General features: G+C 42.1%; 2 protein-coding genes across 2 annotated transcripts; one reads left to right on the top strand and one right to left on the bottom strand.

Moving 5' to 3' along the window:
- Positions 1 to 1,922: 1,922 nt before the first annotated feature.
- Positions 1,923 to 14,379, bottom strand: LOC141788786 (breast cancer anti-estrogen resistance protein 3 homolog). Its single transcript, XM_074667852.1, is given in 11 exon segments — positions 1,923 to 2,592; positions 2,685 to 2,888; positions 3,940 to 4,051; positions 4,170 to 4,240; positions 4,243 to 4,407; positions 8,268 to 8,368; positions 8,710 to 8,945; positions 9,061 to 9,177; positions 9,435 to 9,560; positions 12,836 to 12,964; positions 14,365 to 14,379. Coding segments are annotated over 11 exon segments (1,455 nt in total). The 3' UTR covers positions 1,923 to 2,413.
- Positions 14,380 to 15,009: 630 nt separating this feature from the next.
- Positions 15,010 to 16,158, top strand: LOC141788785 (carbohydrate sulfotransferase 6-like). Its single transcript, XM_074667851.1, has one exon. The coding sequence runs from the start codon at positions 15,010 to 15,012 to the stop codon at positions 16,156 to 16,158; it is 1,149 nt and encodes a 382-aa protein (XP_074523952.1).
- Positions 16,159 to 22,805: the final 6,647 nt, after the last annotated feature.

Raw genomic sequence — 22,805 nt, 5'->3', positions numbered from 1 at the left:
ACAGAGTGGACTAAATTATGTATTCATTTTTTTTCAAAATAATTTAATTAATCCTCCTAAAATAATTAGGTTTCTTTTATATGAGGATGCAAAATAGCCCAATAGCAGTGAACCGTGTAAAGCTTCCATGGGGTCACCAGAGGGACAGTTAATAAGTAAACCCCAATGCCTCGTCTTTAAAGTAAAAAATTCAGCTCCCAGTTGATTCAAAAATGTCTTGCTTGTTTGTTTAAAGGTAGAGTTTGCAGGGGTTTTCGTGTCTGTCACTACATGAACACATTTTCTAACCCAGCAACCACCGGTAGCATCGCATTTCTACTGGGAGACATTTAAAAGCCTGACTTAGCATGTTAGCACAAGCTAATCACTGGGTTAAATGACACATACCTGGCTAGCAGAAAGCTAACTCACGACGTAGCTCTTAGTCCCGAGCTGCTCTCCGAGGTCCTGAAAGCGAGTGAGAGTCGAGCCAAGTGTCACTCTCATGTAGAAGAAAAAAAGCTTCATCTGTCTGGCGTTTCGTTTCTCTTTGGTTGATTTTCTTTCTCCGTGTTACATCCACCACCGTAGCCGCTCCGGTTAGCTAGCTTCTTTCACTCGCTAATCAACGGTCAAAGTTACTTGCGCGTGCTGTGATTGGCTGTTGTTCCCGCGCTTACTCTCCGCCCAGAAACGTCACGATACTACCAAAACACCCACATACAGGGAGATATGGCAAGTCCTTTGAACATTTAATAGCTAGTCTGGATATGTAATACAGATATTCGCAATGATATTATTCCTATCCACAAATGTAATTTCAGATATCCACAACTTAATTCCTCCTAGGACAAACCACGCCCCTTTCCCCATTCGTGTGTGTGTGGGGTTTCTCATTACAGATATCTTAAATTCAGTTATGGATAGCGACAATGTGAGATGTGGATATCTGCAACTAAATTATGACTATCCATAAATCTAGTTGCAGATATCTACAATTTCATTCTGGCTAGTCATAATTCCAAATCAAGATATCTTCAACCCCTTTCCATTAAAGATATCTATAATAACATTTATAGATATCTTTAATTACATTTAGATTAGTCAAAATGTCGTTATAGATATCTTGAACTGGAATTACGCCTAGTCAGAATGAAATTGTAGATATCTGCAACTAGATTTATGGATAGCCATAATTTAGTTGCAGATATCTATAATCAAGTTACAGATATCTTTAAATTGATTGTGGTTAGAGATATCTCAGATTCAAGATATCTTAAACTTTTATTTTGACTAGTCAAAATGTTATTACAGATATCTTGAAACAGAGTTTTGACTAGGCGAATTGATGTTGCAGATATCTGAAATGATGACAAAAGTTATGACAGGTATAGGAGGAGGGGCTTGCTGCAGTGAACGTAGCTCTTGTTCCCCACAAAGTCCCTGATTATAAACTCGTACTATTTCATGGCATTTTCTAAATATCTTGTCGATGACTGCAATCGCCATTTCTTCTGCTGAGAAAACTGTTAAAATGATTTTTTCTCTTCTCTCCTCCAGTTTATTTGGGTCAGTATCCAATAGGAAGCCTCGCATGTCCAGCGCAACACATTTCTGACAGTCAAAATCACATTTAAGATATCTTTAACGTTAATTCTGGATAGTCAAAAGTTGACTTTTTATTTTTTTAGGGAAAACCTAGTCTCTACCTTTAAGCTTTAACCAAACATTTGGATTGAAACCTGTACAATTCAACCAAAACCTGTCAGAATTTAATAATAGTAGAAATCAATTTAACATTAACTTGAAATCATGCTCTGAACCCTGTTTAAAAAAAATCCCAACTATTAAAATGTTTATAAAAATGTATTCAGAAATGATACCACACGTTCAGGTCTTACATTATATTTATTAAATCTTGGACTGCAGTAGTTCATAATAATATAAACATCATAAAATCAACATCATTTTTTTTACAGCCGCTCCTCTACAGAAAATATGTACATGCTATTATTAACATGCTAATATTTCAAATATTTACAACTTAAATCAGTCACATGTTAAACTTTTTTTAAAATCAGTTCATCTGAAACAGAAACAAAAATATTTTCATCTGTTAAAGAATAAAAACAGACATTTGAAGCTACATTTACCCATGTACAGGAAGTCAGATTTCCTGCTCCGACGAAAATGCTCCAATATATAAACCTTTGTCTTGCTGCAGCTTAAACTGCCTCTCATTAAGGTTTTATTGCTTTTTGAACAGAATTTTTAAATTCATTTTAGTGAACAGTGTTTAACTTGAAAGATATCCTTAAAATCCTGTAAGAAGAGAAAACCTTCAACCAAAGACAGCAGCTTGTTTTTTTATCACGTCTTCACTTTTTCACCTCTAGGAGTTTTGTTATCCTCGTCCCTTGTGTTTGTTTCTAAGTCAGATTAAGGTCTGTGTTGTTGGCGGTGGCTCCAGTTTTCGTGACAGCGCTGTGAGGATGAGGTTGAACTTGTTGTAGCGATCTGATTGGTTGACTGAAGCTCCTCGGCTCCCCCACAGCAGCCGCAGCTGAAAGTCTGTTTTGAAGACCTCTAACAGGTCCTCATCGCTCTCAAACTCTGAAAACATGAAGCACAAAAACAGATTTAGGATCCTGAGACCAATCAACATCAAAAATTAAGGTATAGATAATAAGCCTTCTTGGATTTACCGTGTAGGATCTTCTGAGCATTTGTGGTGTAGCTTTGTGCGTTGTGTGCTACATCACGTGCAGCCTCCAGGTGGCGCAGCATGATGTCACAGCCCTGGTCGCTGGTCTCCCAGAGCTCCGCCCCCTCAGGAGTGATTGACGGGCGCTCCATCAGAGTGAGGAGAGGCAGCAGGAGGGGGACGCAGACCACTGGAGGAGAGGAGGCTGTAAGAGGAGGAGAGGGAGGTCAGTGTGGTTCAGTGATGCAGAAAGATGACTTGACTTTGTGACACTCTAAGGAAAATAAAATGAAGTTAAGTCTTTTAAGCAGAGGCCCTATCAAGAGGATTTCCCCTTTCAAGATTTTTTTTTTTTTTTTTTTGATGCTGGAGAAATTTTGTCCTCCATAGCGACGCAAAGGAAGGATAAAGTGACACCTGACATCAAAACACATCTTCCTTCAACCACCAAGACAGAGTAACAAAAGAACTGTTTAGAGTGAGCCAGAGGATGTGTCTCAGCACAACAACAGAGGGCTGTAACACGTCAGCGTTTAGCAGCCAATCAGGTGGTTGTATTATACTCAAGGGGCAGGACTCAAAACTGTGACATGCTATTGTTTGTGTATCAGATAAGATGACAAGTCATGAGACATCATAGACTGTAAAAAGAAATGGACGTCTGCTTGCTTGGCTCACAAAAACTGCTCCCCCTGGTGGCTGGCTGCAGTATAGGTCAAAAAATCCGGCTTTCCAGTCATTCCAGATGGGCTGTGCTCAAACTTTAAAAAATTAATACACCTCGTAGGAACGTTTCTCACGTCCGATTGTTGTGGTGATTTGAAGATATCATTTGGCTGTTTTGTATTCAAGTCCTCTTTTCTGAAAAGTTTCGTTTTCATTAGTTATAAGAGGTTAAAAATGAGGCTTTACGTAATGTTTAATGATGATTGACAGCTGCCGTTCTCGTGTATTTTTCCCGGGGATTGCAAAATATATTGGGAGGTAGAGTCAAGAGGAGATTTGACTCTCCAAAGAAAAAAAGTGATTATTATTTTTGTCACCCAGCTCCACTCAGATTCTCCCAGAATCCCTCATTGTCTTGACTGCACAGACTCTGGCTGCACCTGTGACAGCGGTATTTAAGCTTCAAAAATGTAAAATGATAAATGGCAGAGCCATAATGTCCACTCTATATACAGTCTGTGAGACATTCTAAACTAAAGATTTAACATTCATGACAGTAGTGTGTATCTTTGTGTGTGTGTGTTCAGTACCTGTGCCCTCGTACAGAGTCTTGTAAAAAGGTTTCAGTATCTTCTCGTAGCTGATGGCCGTCTGGGTGTAATTCCTCCGTAAAGTCGTCCAGGTTTCCTCCAAACGACTGATCTGCAGAAAGAGTCGCCTGTAAGTCTCACCATCATCGAACAATTTTAATATTTGTCCTGCAGTCTGAGCGTGTGTTCCTCTTTGTGTTTCTCTTTGTGTCTGTGTGTGTGTGTGTTACCTGAGGCAGGTCCAGAGCTTTCATCAGGGCTGTGAAAGCGAACAGGTCGCCCACCGTGTCCTTAAGCTCCAAGCCACCAGGATGATTCGATTCAAGGTGGAGGCTCGCTCCTCTACGCTGCCGGTACATCCCAGAATATCCACAGCGACGCCAATCGCCATGGTGTGGTGCCTAGGAGACGGAGGACAGAGGGGGAGTGTCAGGAAGTGCTTGATCTCAAACATCAGGATGGTGTCAGCTTCAGAGAAACATTAGGTGTCCAACTTTTTAGGATCCATGTTCATAAGAACTAAAATACTTCAGAGATCAGAGAAGCTAGAAAATGAGTAATAATCAAGAAAATCATGAAAACCTGCTGTAAAACGTCTTGTTTGTCTGATCATTTTTGGACCCTGAGATCCTTTAATATGTTTTATAATTATTATTATCATCATTTGTTGCTAGATGTGTGGTCAGGCCAGCAGGAGTGAATTGACCATCATCTTCGACCTGCTGCACCAATCAGAGTGAGGTTTTTGTCTAAAGGGGACATACCATGCTTGTTTCTCCTTTTCACTATGCCAGACTAGGATGCCTGTAAAGCATTTCTGCCCTCAGTACAAGTCATTTAGTTCCTTCATTGCCCCACAATAGTGTTCTCAATATCCTCATTTTAGGCCATTCTGAAGATCTCGTTGAAACGCTTCGTTTGGAGAATGACCTCCAGTAACCTCGCAACGTCACAGCCCTTTGTGCTCTGATTGGTCAGTTCTATCAGAGGGGCGGAGGGGGTAGAGCCAGGGGGCGGTTTTTGCAGCATGGCAGTATTTACAAAATCGCCACATTGAATGGAGCAGACTGAGCGAGTTTGCTGTTTGCCAAAACTTCACCGTAAGGCATTGATAGCACTAATAAAATGGCAGAGTGTAGGATACGTCCTTTTGTACTAGACCTCGAGTCAGACCCAGACGGTTCTGCAGCTCAGGAGGAAGAAAATCCACCTCCACACAGATCATCTCAGGACGCTTCAGTGTGGTGAGTCAAACCAGTACTGTAACATGTATAGTTTATACGTTTATACTCGGCTCTTGGTGGGTGTATCCCTCAGCGGCGGTTGTGTGACTAACTGACATCACAGAGGAGAAGCTGCTTTATCAGATTACTCCAATAAAAAGAAAGTGTCGTCATGACGGTCCAAATCTCGTGGCCAACTGGCAATGACATATTTTCAGAGGCATCAAATCTCATTCTAGGATATCAGAAAATATACAATATCTCATTTTTTGAAAATCCAGGGGGTGAAAGGTCTTGTTTTCAACTTTATTATATTATATGTAATTATTGAATCAGGCATCAGCATGATATGCCCCCTTTAAGAATCTGTAGGGCTGGGCGATATGGCCCAAAATTTATATCACGGTATGTTTCCTTCATGTTGCGATAACGATATTATATCACGGTTTTCCAACATGTAAAGAAGTGAAGTCTTTTCAAAACATGATTCTGACTCTGTCCTGTGTTATAAGTGTTCACATCCTACCTAGCAGGTGGAAAATGTCTAATATTGTGATAGAAAAAGGCCTTTGCCCACAATGTGCTCTTGGAAGAGAATGTTGTCCCATTTCAAGCTTGAAGTGAACTATACTGGTGAGCAAACTGGGTCTGAAGGATGAATATTTACAGAAAAAAAAACCTTTTTGCATTTTATTTAAAAAGGGTGAGCAATTAACTAATAACATTTTGTAAGCCAATAAATTTGTAAAAATTAACATGACTAGTTTTTTGTTCCATGAGTTTTCCTAAATGCATGTTCTGGGTGTTTTCTGAAGCCTGTAAGGTTATCCAATGAAGCACTAAAGATTTCTGAGATTTTATTCCTCCAAACACTGCTGCTGAAATACAGACAGCTGTGGCGTGAGACAGAACATTTCACTGACGTGTTTTTACCGCCGCTATCCTGTTTTTTTAGGACAACAAACAGACAAACACAGAGATACAGACGGATGGGTATCAGTGATTTTGACCGAAGAATAGAGGGCGAGAGTTCGGACTCAGAGAAAAAAACTTTTGAGGCAGGTAATCGGTCTACAGCTTTATCAATCCAAGGTAGGATTCCTGAATCATTTAATGCTGTTTCAAGATATTTATCATCATCACTCATAAGGAGTAAAAGTAATAACAACATGATGTGGCGCTGGAAAGCGCTCAGGCTTCATCCTCAGAACAAGAGTCAAAGGCATTTTGTAGCTACATGTTAAATGGACAAAAAAAATGTCTTAACTCCATCAAACCTCAGTAAAACTCATATTTTTCATTGGCAGTTATTTTATTGATTACAAAAATAATCTAGACATTTATTGGTTTTAATGCTACGAGGCTATGAAGCTTGTTAGACCGTGAAAATCTGTGGTTTAGCCGCACCATTGTTTAAGCTGTAGGGTTTAAAGCTTGTGAAAAATGTTGCGTCTCACAGTCTGCACACTACAGTTTCAGTTTGCTTCAAAATGTTGATTTTGATGACACTACTTTTGTTAAAAAAATGGTTGTATCACATTTGAAGTTTTTGAGGTTTGACCATACACACTTACGTATAGCGATGTACAGCTTGTGCCCAAAACAGAGCAGCCATCATCATGAACACCAGCTGTTTCGCTTTCTGCACGCCAGTAAATGTTTACTTTCATAGACTCGGTGCTACTGGCCTTAAAGGGATAGTTCCGTTTTTTTTGAAGTGGGGTTGTATGAGCTCTATGTGACCACTAAGGACATTACATACAGTAGAAAGTTGTCTCCTCTCCCTCAGTAAGACACAGACTGTAATCGATGGTGACGAGGAAATAGGCGCTAACAGGGAAAGACCGTACCAAATTCAAAGGCTATTTTCTCTGCCTACAAGAACTAAAATCAAAAAGTAATACCACAGTTTAAGAGTACGCTACATAAAATATTTTTTAAGTACATTAAGTCTTCGGAAATATAAACATTTATCCGGACCTAAATAGTCATGTATCCTTCCGCGCAGCGCTAGTGCGCTCCGTCCCCCCTCATCCTTTCAGCTGTATTGTCTATCAAGATGCTGAGTTTGAAAACTGAGTTACTGTTGTCTTTCTATCAGCTCCAACCAGTCTGTCCATTCTCCTCTGACCTCTGGCATCAACAAGGCATTTTGTCCCACAGAACTGCTGCTCACTGGATATTTTCTCTTTTTGGGACCATTCTCTGTAAACCCTAGAGATGGTTGTGGGTTAAAATCCCAGTAGATCAGCAGTTTCTGAAATACTCAGACCATCAACCATGCCACGTTCAAAGTCACTTAAATCACCTTTCTTCCCTATTCTGATGTTCGGTTTGAACTGCAGCAGATTGTCTTGTCCTAAATGTGGCCGGTGAGTATTTATGTATGTATGTGTGTGTATAAAAAAGAATAGCTTGCGATAGTTTCCTCGGGAAAACAAATATGAATATTAAAATCTCCAAAAATACAAGCTCCATCATAGTAAGTTTTGGGGTTAGTCAAATGTTCCTTTAGCTCTTGAAAGTAATTCAAAAAGCTAGCCTGTTTTAAGGAAATTAATTTAAGTACACTTCCAGTAAAAAGTGTCTTATAAGACTAAATATGAGCCATGTTTACCTGAAAAGTCCAAAAACATCTTATTTTGAAATGTAGAGGGAGAAAAATGACGTTTTAATTGATTGCAATGGTTAAAAATGTCTTTAATTAAAAATGTGTTAATAAAAGAAAAATACTAAGCACATATTTTAACCTCTTGGAGTTTTTTTTTTCTAATTCTATAGGTGTCATTTTTTCTCTAGTATCTTGGATAATCTCATATTAAGTCTATTTTTGAAAATACTGTTTTACTTAAGAATAAGACATAAACACTTGCTGAACTGTGATGCATTCAAGTACAGCAGGAAATTTGGCTTTCTTCTGACATATGTATGTTTGTTTTGATCTTTATTTCTATAGCCCCAAATCATAACAAACATTAACCTAGCACACTTTCCAATAACAGCAACAGGCCCAGACCTGTTTCCTGATGTTAGTTGATGTGGATCCTTCTATTAAGAGGCTGTCACAAGGACTTTTGTAGAAAGACGTGTCACAGTGTGACTCACCTAGAGGCAGGTAGCTTTCCAACTGATGCGCTTTGAGGGGGCGCCTCCTCTCCAGGACCTGATTGAGACTCGCTGGTTGGCTGCCGCAGCGATCCTTCAGCCTGAGAGAGAAAGACAAACAGAGGAAAGAGGAGGATGTAAAATCTAAATGTTTATATTTTCTCTCACTCTTTCTTTAGTCAAATATGGACTCCATGCTTCAAACAACTTTAACACAGCGTGAAATTACACACCTTTGTTTTTACAGTGTGAGCGTGTTGTACACACTGTGGTATGTAGAAGTGATGAATAGAAAAAGCTTAAGGCTACACATTAAAAGCTTAACTGCAGGAAGAGGTTTGTGGCATTGACTCAATTCTTGCAGTGAAACAACAGAAGCAGAGAGGATGACTGAGAAAATAAATCAGATAGTTTAAGTAACGTGTGTTCAGACTTCACCAACCTGAGCTGGCTGCCTCTGCTCACGCCGTTCTCCCTGCAGTGTGTGCTATCTTGCGCGCTGTGTGTGTTATCGTGGGTGTGTCCGATGGTTATGTTGAGGCTGAGGCGCTTCTGGCTCCGCCTTTCCTGTGCAGTAAGTCCAGCTTCCCTATGGTTGCTGGACAGGCCGTATTTTTCCTCCAAGCAGCGAAGAGGCAGCGCTCTGTTGATCGGCTGGAAGATGATGGCTCCAACCACCTGAGATTTGACACTGACGTTCATGTTTTATTCACCATCATGAGATCTATTGTGTTAGCATTTTAACCCATCTCCATTAAGTCAGCACACATGTCAGAATAAAGACCAAACCCACCTGAGAAACAGGTTTCCTGTTTCCGACGTAGTATCTAATGAGTGCAGGGACGCTGTCGAAGCCCTCTCTGTCCAGTCGGTACTCCACTCTGGAGTATGCTTCGTTCAACATCACCACCTGAAGAAGAAATGTTTAAAAAATGATGTGATGTTTTTTTTCTGATGACTTATTTAAAAGTTTAAACCTTTTTTGTATTTAATATTGATGAAATGATAACAGATAAAGTATGACGACAGTTAGACCCATCTCTAACCTCCCCTTTGTGTCAAAAATCCTGAAACGTACCATTGCCCATCTAATCAAAAATAATATTGACTATCCAAACATCATCACTACAAAGACCATCAAGAACCCAGAATTCTTAACTCTTTTACCTTCTTGTTGATTTTAAAGTGCTGGGCGGCGTTTCTCCACTGGGAGGTCAGAACGTAACTTCCTGGACTGGACAGCGAATCGCGGATCAGGAAATCCCCGTCACGCTGCACCAAGTTTTCTGCAACCTGGAACGATAAGCAGGGTTACGTCTGGGTGCACACACATGTGGACACGCACTAGCACACAGTGTTTGTTTACAGCCCAAACATTTAATTTAGAATAATAAAGGTCGACTATTCTCATGTACGGTAAGCGTCTTTAGGAGGTCAGTACGCCTGCTTTACAGCAGTTACATAAGACACCAGGATATTAAAGCCCAGCACAGAACAGAGTTTATCCATTTACAAAACAGATATTTACAAATATGATTTATGGTTTTAAAGAAGAAACAAAATTTTTGACTCATTTTCAACCCAATAGATTCATTTTGGGCCGGTTAACCAGAGTTTTTCAACAAGGCAGATGAGCTGAACAAGTACTTTACTCAATCATACTTTAAAATAATCGAGCTACTTCGAAATCCTGCGAGAACCTCCAACCTGCAGACGACTCTCGTGGATGTGTGGTGGCTCCTGTGTCCCGCACGGATCAGAGATCCTGTTCGGCACATATATGCCTTATCCTTAACTTTCTACCGGTCTGTACCGGGTCAAAAAGGTAAGGTATTAGCCACACACGGTATGAAACCTTTGTTATGTTTTCAACTTTATGTTTTATATAAGCCTTTTAATGTAATACTTAAGGAATAGACAAAGATATGGCATTAAAAATGCATTGCTTCTACATTGGAAAGCTGGTAGAAAGTAAAGGATAAGGCATAAATGTGCCGAACAGAATCTCTGATCCATGCAGGACACAGGAGCCACCACACATCCACGGGACTCGTCTGCAGATTGGAGGTTCTCACGGGATTTTGAAGTAGCTCGATAGTTCAGGAAAAAAATCACTCCTAAAAACAAGAGGAAAAATTTACTACGAAAAACATCAGGTTGAGATTCTCGCGGGATTTCTAAGTATCTCGATACTTCAGGAAAAAATTACTCTGAAAAAAAGGAAAATGGTAATCTGAAAACAGGGAAAAAAATTACTCATGAAAACAGAAATAATTATAGCAAAAAACAAACCAATAACAAATATTATTTAGAAAAACAAATTAATTTTGATTTTATCAGTCTGTAATGATGGAACAAGGATGTCTGACAGGTTGTTTTTTCAAAACTTTCTGACATCATCTTAAAATAAAGAACACAAATCAGTCCGTACTTATGAAAATCTTTCCTGACGCCTCTGTCTGCAAACATAAAACTGTAAACAAGACGCAGCACAAAACTCAGAGGGCATTCACACCCAGCCGCTAAAATTCCACGTCAAACACAAATAAAAGAAGCAGAGTCGGAGAGAGCCTGAGGCGAAACACACACACAATGATTTTAATTAAGTGACTGTTTCTATCAGAGACAAAAAAGCAGCTTATTAAAAAGGTGTGATAGTTAGCTGGTCAGTCAGGGTGTGCAGCATACCTAGATGATGCAGTCGTGTTCAGTGCCACGCAGGAAGCTCATGTTCAGCGTGTGAAGGCAGTGTTTGACAGGTTGGAAGAAGCAAATTTAAAGGGCATATCGCAGGTTAAAGACAACTCCTAAGAATTTGATAGGAAAATAACTTAAAAACAATATCCTGAAAGAAATCCCTAAATTGATAAACCACAGGGTCTCCTGGAGATGTTGTTGTATGGGTTTTTGTACTTTCCCATTAAAAACCGGCATTTAACATGGTGTCACAACCAGAAGTCCCTCTGCTTCTGTCTCTGTTTAACATTAATAAACATGGATCAGACTGTCACTCCTGGCAATAAAGAGGAAGATAATCTTAATTCCTATCCATATGATGGTGCTCAGGGTTATAATTATGAGCCTGTTAGGAAAGATGGAGACCGGGAGCAGAGCAGGATGAGGAGAAATAATGTCTGTAGGAGAGCAGAGGAGTTGTGGTGTGAGGAGAACCAGAAGAGAACGGAGCAGGTGTCCCGGTGATTGAGCACGGTTAGCTTGTGATATGAAGCCTAATGCTGTATTCACATCAACATATTTAAAGTTTGAAATCAGATACACTGACTTAAAAGAGCTGATCGTACAGCAACGTGCTTTGAGCTGTCATGATAAAGCCCATAGAGAGAAACACAGAGAGGTCTATCAGAGGTCTATCCACTGATCCAGAGTCCGAAAACCAAGACTTAACTACGGTGCTCAGCTCACGTTGCCATCGGTTTAAAGCTATGGCTGAATCTATGGCAATCCTTGTTTACGTCTGTCACCGGGAGCCAGGCTAGGGTGAAGCTGCAGTTGTCTGACGGGACAGAAGCCGCGTCAGTCTCACCCGGACCTGGCTCCGGTATCCCATCCTGAACTCCATCCATAGACTTTATAAAATAGACTCCATCACATCAATCTTCCTATCGAGAAATAGGCACCATGGATGACTGTGGGTTTTTTCTTTTGAGACCGATGTAGAAATAAAGTCCCGTCTTGTCAGCTGCACAAAAACGAATCTGTGCACGAAACCTAACTCACCGAGTCTAAAAAAGTGGACTTAATGTCTTGTTAAGCTAATATTTCTGCATCCATCCATCCATACATTCACGTTTTAAACAGCTGTACTGAAAACAGCCACTTCTTCCTCCAAATTTGTGCCTTTTTTTGTTGAATATCATACAAAATCAGCGATTGACTTAATCTACTGCCTTTATCAGACCATGTTAAGTTTTAACTCAAAAAAAAAAATTAACCTGCAATATGCCCTTTAAGGTAGAGGCCATTGATAAATATCCTGTGCAAACATTCAAAACAACAACTGAAGCTGTTTAGGGTTAGTGGAATATTACAACAGATTTTGCTGGAGGGTAGTTGAACATCCAGTCTGTTTCTTCTTGCAAAACTTCAATCGTCACCAGTTAAACTACTCAGAGGTTGAAAAGGAGGCGCTGGCTTTGAATTGGGCACTGACATTTTTTGAGGTGTACGTAGGACCTTCTGTGCCAGTGACAATTCACACAGGTTATAATCCACCAACTTTCCTGGGTAGTATTCAAAATGCTAACCATAAACTAACACAGTGGATTCTGTTTCTTTAGCCTTATACACACAATGACCCTCATTTATCAATCTTGTGTGGGAACTGGCGCAGATCTGGGTGTAAAAACGATCCTACGGCAACGTTCACGTGTGATTTATGAACCCATCCCTACACTCAGCTTCATATACCCTGACTTTACCTAAGCATGAGTGGGTATGCAGTACTGCTAATAATAGGAGATCTGGTTCAACAAGTTTCTAACCGAGCTTAAACAGGGACAGACTCATGATTCAATAAGAATGTGTGTGAGTGTGTGTGTGTGTGTTACCTGTCTGGGAATGGCACCGTGGTACCATGCGTGGCTCCTGGGCTCCTCACAGTTCATCTTCAGCTCTTCCTCCATCTCCCTGTGGAGTTTCTCTGAGGGACAGTCCAGGATGAACTGATCTCTGGAGAACTGTGATTGAGAGAAGACACGAAACAAGAGGTCAGCGCAGAGGTCGTTTACGGGAAAACGTGCACGTAATCCAGAAGCGTAGAGTGTTTATTTGACGCTCTGAAGCACACAATCATAAAAGTCACTCAAGTTCCTTATTCCACTGAACAAACAGTGTGGAGGCCAAAGCTCAGGGATGATCAATATTAAAACTGCAACAATGGAGTGATGACAGGACATATACCCATATATTCAACCTATATTACATAACCTTTATTTGATTTTCCACAGGCCTGTCAAGATTTTAGTCACAATCACTGAAAGTGTTAAGTCCAGTGCCAAGATGTTTCGTGTTTTGGTCAACCCGGGAAAAAAACCCTCTCTGCACAGCATCAATGTTAATACCATAGACTGTAAAAAGAATAAACTTCATCTTGCTCGGCTCGAAGTGAGGTTGCCGCAAAACCTGCTCCCCCTGGAGGCTGGCTACAGTACAGATCCAAAGTCTCTGTCTCCCCAGTCACTCCAGATGAGCTGTGGTCAAACTTTGAAAAATAAATACACCTGGTAGAAATGTTTCTCACATCTGTATGCTGTGGTGACATGAAGATATTATTGGGCTGTGTTGTGTTCAAGTCCTGTTTTTCTGAAAAGTTTTCTTTTAATCAGTTAGGAAAGACTTTGAGTGAAGCTGCACTCACAGGAACTCTGTGATGAAATCTGAGCAACTTGCCGGACGTACAGAGGAAAAACTGCAACAAAAGTATCGATGTCATCCTGCCAGAATCAATCCGAGCTTTACCTGAAACCCGTTTGGTTCCTACCTTTTCGGCAGTTTATAAATAAAGCGACGCACCTTGGTAGGTGTTGTCCTCGTAAATTCCCTTCATACAAAAACACAAGGTGTGGCTTGTGGGCAGGTTAAATTGAGTGGATTGGGAGCCTCGAGAAGTCACCTTATCATGCCACACACAAGTTTTGTTTGCCACCTCTCCACAGCTCTGTAATATCTGGAAAAAAATTTCTCTGCTGTTAAGGCACAGGTAAGCCGTCTCCTTTTCTGCTCTGTGACTTGAACCCAGCTTAGCGTTTGAACTACTTTTTATGTCCTTACGGCACGCCTTTAAACGATCAAATGTGGTTTTTAAGGAGAAGGAACTTGTTTGGGGCCAATGCCGATAATTTGGATGTGTGTGAGTGCCATGATCCAGTGAACAGATGAGCTGATGTAGAGAAGGAGAAGAACAGGCTCAGAGAAACGTGCTCAGGGGAGAGAGGGGGGAGGTTTGCATGTAAACCTATTCTAGGATTTACATGTTTCTTCAAGAAAAAAAACAGCCCTCTGCTGTTTGATTAGGGTATTGAGATTATTTTTTATCTCAGCCGATTTGAAATGTCACACATTTATATTGATAATTAACCGTCTTGCAATGCATCATTACTTCCCTAATTCACAGTTTCAGAACCGTTATCGTCTAATGATGACAATTCATATGGTTCAATAGAATAGGATGGAAAAATTGTGATTGGTTATTTCTTTTGAATAAACATCCAGTGTTCCTGAGACACAATAAACAAGGTTACATTCATAGGTTTCAGAGTTCATGGTTAGATAAGCGCTCGATAAAAGCTACATAGTGATCTGTTTGTGAGGAGAGTAAAAGACGTTGCTTTATGTGATGCTCCAGAGGAAAGAACATCTCTTAAAACAACAACAATCCCCTCGTTTCCTCTCTTCTCTCTTCATCTCTTTCCATTTCTCCAATGTGTCTCTGGTGGGAGGGAACAAGATGCTAGTGGAGAAAGCAGTATCTGCTATAACCATGCTACTCACATGTTTACAACAACAAGGAAACAACATGTTTCCTCCTCAGAAAATACTGTCTATCCAGTCCTTGCAGCCTGATTGTACATACACAGTTCTAATTTCTGTCTGACCTGTTTTTTTCTCTCGTTGTTTCTTTTCCTCCTGTCCTTTATTCAGCTCTCTCATTTCACTGCATCCTGTCTAAAAAGGATAAATTTCATCATTAAGTTCCTGCAGCTGACGCTGATCCAGAATCATCATGTGGCACCTCAAGATAAACCTATGCACCGTGTTTTTTCTGATGGTCCTCCAAGGAGCAGCGTTGGTGCTCTTATTTGACTGGTACTTGGAGCTCAATTTCCACGGACCAAAGCCCCCCAACGACAAAGTCCAGGTTCTGCTGCTGTCATCATGGCGATCAGGCTCAACCTTCATGGGTCAGGTGTTCAATCAGCACCTGTCTGTGTTCTCCCTCATAGAGCCGGCCTGGCATGTGTGGAACACAGTGCTTAAACCTGCTAGCGTGCTTCGGATGGCTGTGAGAGACATGTTATGGAGCCTGTTCCGGTGTGACCTCTCTGTGATGGAGGCCTACCTTCCAGAGCACCCCAACATCTCTGCCTTGTTCAAATGGCGTGACAGTCGCGCTTTGTGCTCACCCCCGGCCTGTTCCTTTACGCCACGAAACCAGGGTCAGTGTGAGAAGAGGTGTAATGTTCAGGGTCTGCAGCGGGCGCAGAACGCCTGCACCACCTACAGCCATGTTGTGCTGAAGACGGTGCGGATTCTTGAACTGGAGTCCCTCAACCCTCTCATTCAAGATCCAAACTTGAATCTCCGCATCATCCACCTGGTTAGGGACCCTCGGGCTGTTTTTCAGTCAAGAGGGAACACATGGAGGTCCCTGATGAGAGATGATGATATTGTGTTAGGACAAAAGGAGACACCAGCAGATGAGCTGCCGTATCGAGTGATGCAGGAGATCTGCCGCAGCCATGTGCGCATCATTGAGAGGGCCTTCATGACACCTCCTCATTTCCTGGAAGGTCGCTACAAAGTGGTCCGCTATGAGGATGTTGCCCGCAACCCACTTGAAGAGATAAATAGCCTTTTTGAGTTCGTAGGTCTGAGGATGACCCCAAAATTAGAGAACTGGATCAACTATATGACTCAGGGTGAAAATGCTAAAAGAGGGGGGTTCAATGTTTCATCACGAAATGCAACTAACATCTCCCAGGCTTGGCGTAGCACGCTGCCACATGACAAAGTCAAGAGAGTCCAGGAAGTGTGTAGAGAAGCCATGTCCTTGCTCGGGTACAGGACGGTCAACAGTGAAGAAGAACAGAAGAGCCTGGAAATAGACTTTCTTTTGCCAAGTGAGCTGAAAGAGAACCTGGGAACTGACTAAACCATAAACAGCAAAGGTGTGAACACCAAGAGACTAAATTGGACATTGGAGGACGCCCTCAAGAAACCAGACTTCACCACTTGGAGCAATGTTCCCTCTAGTCTCCTGGACACACGCACGGCTTTCAAAGTTTGAAAATTTTGATCAATTGATGAACAGACTTTTTCACTTTAATCACTGTTTTCAATAAATGACATTCTCATTTTTCCTTTCAGTCTTTTTGCATTTTGAAACTCTACCTATAACCTTTTTAAGTCCCAACAGTCCAGAATGTAAACTAGTACTATAAAACAACAAGTTGATATGACAGAAGCTGATATGACACAACATGACATGGCCCAGCATGGCACGACAAATATGATTTGATAAAATATAAGACATAACCACAGGATACAATACCTGAGATGACATACTTAGCCCATGGTTGCAATATAATTGTAAAACACTGATAATCTGATGATAGACAGATAAAAAGTAAAGCACAGAATTGATGCTGGGATGCTGCACTGATTCTGCTTTTTCAAATCTGAACAGCAGATGGCAGCACTTTCATTGCAATCTGTGTTCCATGAGACGAGGCTCTGAAATATGCAGGATACCTCTGCAGGTGTTGTTACTTACACTATCCAGACTTTAAACTTCTGTCAGAAATTTGGTCTCAGGTCTCATATCTAGATCCTTTTGGACAGAGAGGCCAGCAGTTTTTCTCATTTTTATGCTTCAATTTGGTGCATCTTAAAGCAAAACGTACCATGGAAAACTTATCTTATATTTCACATTAGACTTACAGCAAACTTTTGCAAGAAAGAATATTATCCAGTCATTTTGATCTTCCTAAATTAATTCTTTTGTATGTGGATGCAGTTGAGTCAAAAAAATGTCTAATTCACTAACCCAGTCACCACCTGTAGAATCGCATTTCTACTTGGGAGACACCCAAAAGCCGTGCAGGTAACTCTGCATTTTTTTTACATACCTGCTCAGCACGTCGCTCTTTGTCCCATGCTGCTCTCCAAGTTCCTGAAAGCGAGTGAAAGTCGAGCCAAGCTTCACCCTTGTTGTCGGTAAAAGCTTCATCTGTTTTTTTTTTTTAGGACAATCCTGCAGACTCTACCTTCAAGCTCAAACTAAACATTTGGATTGAAACCGGCAACATTTAACCCAAACCTGTCAGAATTTATCAACACTGGAAATCAATATAACATTAACTTTAACTAAAGCAAATAATAAATGTTTGAAGCAGCTAATACTCTCAACATGTGCCTAAAAAGCATTTCTGTTTTCTTCTTGAGTCTACACTTACAGAATTAAACAAAAAATAAATAAATAAATCTAACAATAAGCTCTGCTTATTGTGAAGCATTCAAGTACTGCAGGAAATCTGACTATTTTTGACATATGTGTGTTTGTTCTGATCTTTATAATACGCCAAATGATAACAAACATTATCTTAGGGCACTTTCCAAAAACAGCTACGGGTCTGTTTCATGTTTCCGAGTGTTAGTTGATGTGGATCCTTCTCTAAAGATGTTGCATACAGCTTTAGGTCAGTGATCCTCAACCTGTGGGCTGTTGCCCCCCGGTGGGCTGCAAAGGTATTGCAAAATCATTTCCAAAATAGATTTTTTTGTGGGGCTGGGGATGAAATTACATGGAAATAGAAATGTTGCCTCATGTTACAGATGCCGTGTTAGCGACTGTGCTCTGAAAACGCAAATGGCAGGCTGTCCACTACATGTAAATGATCATGGTGCACTGCCATGCCAAAATAAAAGCTCAAAAATTCTGAGCTTTTTTTTCCAGATGTTCTCAGTGCCCCCGTATTTATGGGGTCAGAGGTGGGCTCCGAATTTTTTAAGACTTAAAAGTGGGCCCTGAGTTGAAAAAGATTGGGAACCTTTACTTTAAAGTGTTGTTTATAAAAAGAGGTGGCACAGTTTGACTCACCTTGAGGCAGGTAGCTTTCTGACTGATGCCCTTTGGGGGGTACCTCCTCTCCAGGATCTGATTGAGACTCGCTGGTTGGCTGCCGCAGCGATCCTTCAGCCTGAGAGAGAAAGACAAACAGAGGAAAGAGGAGGATGTAAAATCTAAGTGTTTATATTTTCTCTCACTCTTTCTTTAGTCAAATATGGACTCCATGCTTCAAACAACTTTAACACAGCGTGAAATTACACACCTTTGTTTTTACAGTGTGAGCGTGTTGTACACACTGTGGTGTGTAGAAGTGATGAAAAGAAGAAGCTTAAGGCTACACATTAAAAGCTTAACTGCAGGAAGAGGTTTGTGGCATTGACTCAATTCTTGCAGTGAAACAACAGAAGCAGAGAGGATGACTGAGAAAATATATCAGATAGTTTAAGTAACGTGTGTTAAGACTTCACCAACCTGAGCTGGCTGCCTCTGCTCACGCCGTTCTCCCTGCAGTGTGTGCTATCTTGCGCGCTGTGTGTGTTATCGTGGGTGTGTCCGTTGGTTATGTTGAGGCTAAGGCGCTTCTGGCTCCGCCTTTCCTGTGCAGTAAGCCCAGCTTCCCTATGGTTGCTGGACAGGCCGTATTTTTCCTCCAAGCAGCGAAGAGGCAGCGCTCTGTTGATCGGCTGGAAGATGATGGGTACCACCACCTGAGATTTGACACCGACTTTCATGTTTTATTCACCATCATGAGATCTATTGTGTTAGCATTTTAACCCATCTCCATTAAGTCAGCACACATGACAGAATAAAGACCAAACCCACCTGAGAAACAGGTTTCCTGTTTCCGACGTAGTATCTAATGAGCGCAGGGACGCTGTCAAAACCCTCTCTGTCCAATCGGTACTCCACTCTGGAGTATGCTTCGTTCAACATCACCACCTGAAGAAGAAATGTTTAAAAAATGATGTGACGGGTTTTTTCTGATGACTTATTTAAAAGTTTAAACCTTGTTTGTATTTAATATTGATGAAATGATAACAGATAAAGTATGACTACAGTTAGACCCATCTCTAACCTCCCCTTTGTGTCAAAAATCCTGGAATGTACCGTTGCCCATCTAATCAAGTCCCACCTCACAAATAATATTGACCTTGACCTTACCCCTCCATTTGACACCATAAACCACACTATTCTGCTCTCCTGCCTGGAACATCCCGTCAACATTACTGGTACCGCACTGAAATCTTTTTGTACAAACTCCCAAACAGGGAGCCCATCGCTCCAAGAGCAGCTGCCCTCTCTTCAGGTTTACAGTCACTGTCTGTTTCATAGTCATTCATGTCACGTGACAAGCTGTCAATGACAACATTTTTCTTTTCTGGTGAAAGGTGGACTAAGCGAATGAACCGGGGGTCCAGGAGCGCTGCTTTATTGAGAAGCATCCACTCGCCGCTCTCCTCACAGTAGCGCGCTTTCAGATTAGCCAGCATCCGCTCTGTGAACATTATAAAAAAAAAAAATATATATTTTTGTCCTAAACTGTCATGTATTCTGAAGTAAATACAAACCTCTGAATAAATAGTTTTTAACACTGAAATACGTATATTTTGATCATTTAAAAGCAAAGCTGGCGCAGATTTAGACAGAAAAAAATTGTATGAATACCTCTCACATTCGTGATGACTGGTCTGTATGACGGGTCGGGGGTGCTCAGCTGTGACAGCATGACGTGCTGCAGAGGCAGGACAGCTGATGCTGTGGGGTAGGCATCCGTCGACAGGGCCTGAGTTGCCACTTTAAATGGCTTCAGAATGTCCTTAAGCTGTTCCACCATAGACCATTCCAAAGTGCTGAGCTCCAAATGGGACAACTTCTTTTCAAAAACAACGGCAGCCACTGCAGCTTGTTGCTCGGATGCGCAACAAATCATGTCGTAAGTGGTATTCCATCTGGTAACGCAGTCATTTATGAGTCTCTCTCTTTTTTTAATCCAAGAAGCTCCTGCTTTTCCTCCAGAAGGCAGGAGTCGGCCGGAGACCCCCCGAAATGAGCCGCAGTTTGTTTCAGTCTGGAGAGCGCTGTCTCAACTCCTTTAGCCTCCAGTCCCTTGCGCACTGCCAGGTCCAGGGTGTGAGCCAAACACGGTACATCAATAAGCCCCAAATTGTGCACGGCGTTCACATAGTTAAGAGCATTGTCTGTGGTAACAGACACGACTGCCTCCCGGGGAATGCCGAAGTCCTCCAGCGTGCTACTAATACTAGCGGCTACGTGTGCAGCTGTGTGGCTCCCTCTAAGCTCTTTAGTGCACAAAACATAGTTTTCAAGTTCCCATGTGTCAGAAATGAAGTGAGCCGTCACCGTCACATAAGCATGAGTAGCCATCGATGTCCACCCATCGGTAGTAAGGGAGAGCGTCTTGTCTTTTAATATAGTCTCAATGTTTGCCCGCGTAACATCGTACAGCTTTACGATGTGGCTCGAAATGGCGGTGCGGCTAGGAATGGTGTACCGTGGCTCCAGTTCCATCATCAAGTCCCGAAAGCCCTCTCCCGTAACCACACCGATGGGCCGCATATCCTTGCATATGAATCGTGCAATCTTGTCGGTAATAGCTTTTTTCCGCACCTCTGGTAAGGATCCTGCCGAAAAAAACGTTGTCACACGGGGCTGAACACTCGATGAAGCACCGCTGCACTTTGGCGCCTCCTCCTCGACTGCATGGCTTGGATGAAAAGCCGATAGATGAGACCACAGACTTGTTGTTGAGGACGAGTAGGTAAACTGCTTTCCACATAACCGACACACAGCCCGGTCTTTGTTTTTAATTTTCCCATCAATGGCGTAGAACCCAAAATACTTCCACACATTGCTCCTCAGATGATTTGGTGTTATTATTGAACGTCGTCCACTGTGGCTTTCTGCGTCTTCCATTTTTATCGAACTATACTTCACTCTTTGGTCACTGAGGTCAATAGAGAAGTTCATACGCGATGGAACTGTCAAGCTTTGCGGACAGCGCCCTCTGCTGGATGAAAGGGTTCACTGCTCCAGGCGCTCTGATGAGCTGCTGAACCCAATATTTTAGATAGATAGATAGATAGATAGAATTTATTGTCATTGTGACATGTAAAATGCACAACGAAATTTAAAAGTGCCATACAGTTGGTGCAACATTAAAACTACAACATAAAAAACACAGCACAACAGTAAAACAACAATGATGAATATAAAACAACAATACAAAAATCATTTCATTTGCCATTGCACAGTCCCATAATTGTAAAAGTGCTGTTAATGCTTGTTTTTTGCAGCGTTAAGGGTGGTTATTGCTGTTGGATAGAAACTGTTTTTTAATCTGTTTGTTCTTGTTTTGATTGTCCTGTACCGTCTGCCTGATGGCAGCAGTTCAAACATGGAGTGGCCTGGGTGAAAAGTGTCCTTTAAGATTTTCTGGGCTCTATTAAAACAGAGAACACTGTGCATTTCGTCTAGTGAGGGGAGGAGGCAGCCCACGATTTTCTGGGCTGTGTCAATCACCCTCTGAAGCACAGTTCTCTGGGCCACTGTGCAGCTTGTGAACCACACACACAAACAGTATGTCAGTACTGGCTCAATGCAGCACCTGTAGAAGGACACAAGCAGTTTCTGTCTGGTGTTGTTCTTCCTGAGAACCCTCAAGAAGTGAAGTCTCTGCTGCGCCTTTTTGAGCACCTCTGTGCTGTTCACGTTCCATGTCAACCCCTCCTCAATGTGGACCCCCAGGAAACGGAAGTGTGACACCCGCTCCACTCTGTCCCCGTTGATGATTAGTGGTTGAATGACAGTTTTCTTCCTCCTGTAGTCGACCACTAGCTCCTTGGTCTTGGATGTATTGAGGAGCAGGTTGTTCTGACTGCACCACGCTGCTAGATGTTCCACTTCCTCCCTGTAGGCCGTCTCATCCCCCCCGGAGATGAGTCCCACCACCGTGGTGTCATCTGCAAACTTCACATAGATGTTGCTGTGGTGTGCAGGGGTGCAGTCATATGTATAGAGGGCGTAGAGCAGGGGACTCAGCACGCATCCCTGGGGGGAGCCAGTGTTGATGCTGATGGCCGTAGATGTGTGATGGCCCACTCTCACCCTCTGTGAGCGACCAGTCAGGAAGCTGTTAATCCATATGCAGGTGGTGTGTGGAATGCCCAGGTTCAGCAGTTTGTGGAACAGTTTATGGGGTAGGATGGTGTTGAAGGCAGAGCTATAGTCAACAAAGAGCATGCGCACATAGCTTCCCTGCTGCTCCAGGTGGGAAAGTGCAGCATGTAGGGCTATAGCCACGGCGTCCTCTGTTGATCTATTAGCCCTGTATGCAAACTGGTGGGGATCCAAGTTTTTTGGCAGGCGTGATGAGATATGACCCCGGACCAGCTTTTCAAAGCATTTCATCACCACCGGGGTGAGAGCGACTGGCCGGTAGTCATTGAGGCTTGAGATGTGAGGTTTCTTGGGCAGGGGGACGATGGTGGTGGCCTTTAGGCAGGGTGGGACAGCTGACTGGGCCAGGGACTGGTTGAAAATCCTTGTGAAGATTCCAGCCAGCTGGGCGGCGCATTCCTTCAGCACACGTCCAGAGACGCCATCAGGTCCCGCTGCCTTCCTTGGGTTCACTGCCCGCAGTGTGCGTCTCACCTCATGCTCTGTGAGAGAGAAGCTGCCGTGGACCGTGGGATGTGGTGCAGTCGCCTCAG

This window comes from Halichoeres trimaculatus, unplaced genomic scaffold, assembly GCF_033239565.1.
Source record: "Halichoeres trimaculatus isolate MK-OKI-2021-1 unplaced genomic scaffold, fHalTri1.1 fHalTri1_scaffold_4, whole genome shotgun sequence".
In the NCBI taxonomy this organism is placed as follows: domain Eukaryota; kingdom Metazoa; phylum Chordata; class Actinopteri; order Labriformes; family Labridae; genus Halichoeres; species Halichoeres trimaculatus.
Note: the sequence above shows the minus strand (reverse complement) of the source record. Positions and strands in the feature narration are given on the sequence as shown.

Coding starts and splice junctions, on each gene's coding strand:
- LOC141788785 (XM_074667851.1), top strand. CDS start 15,010: ATGTGGCACCTCAAGATAAACCTATGCACCGTGTTTTTTCTGATGGTC.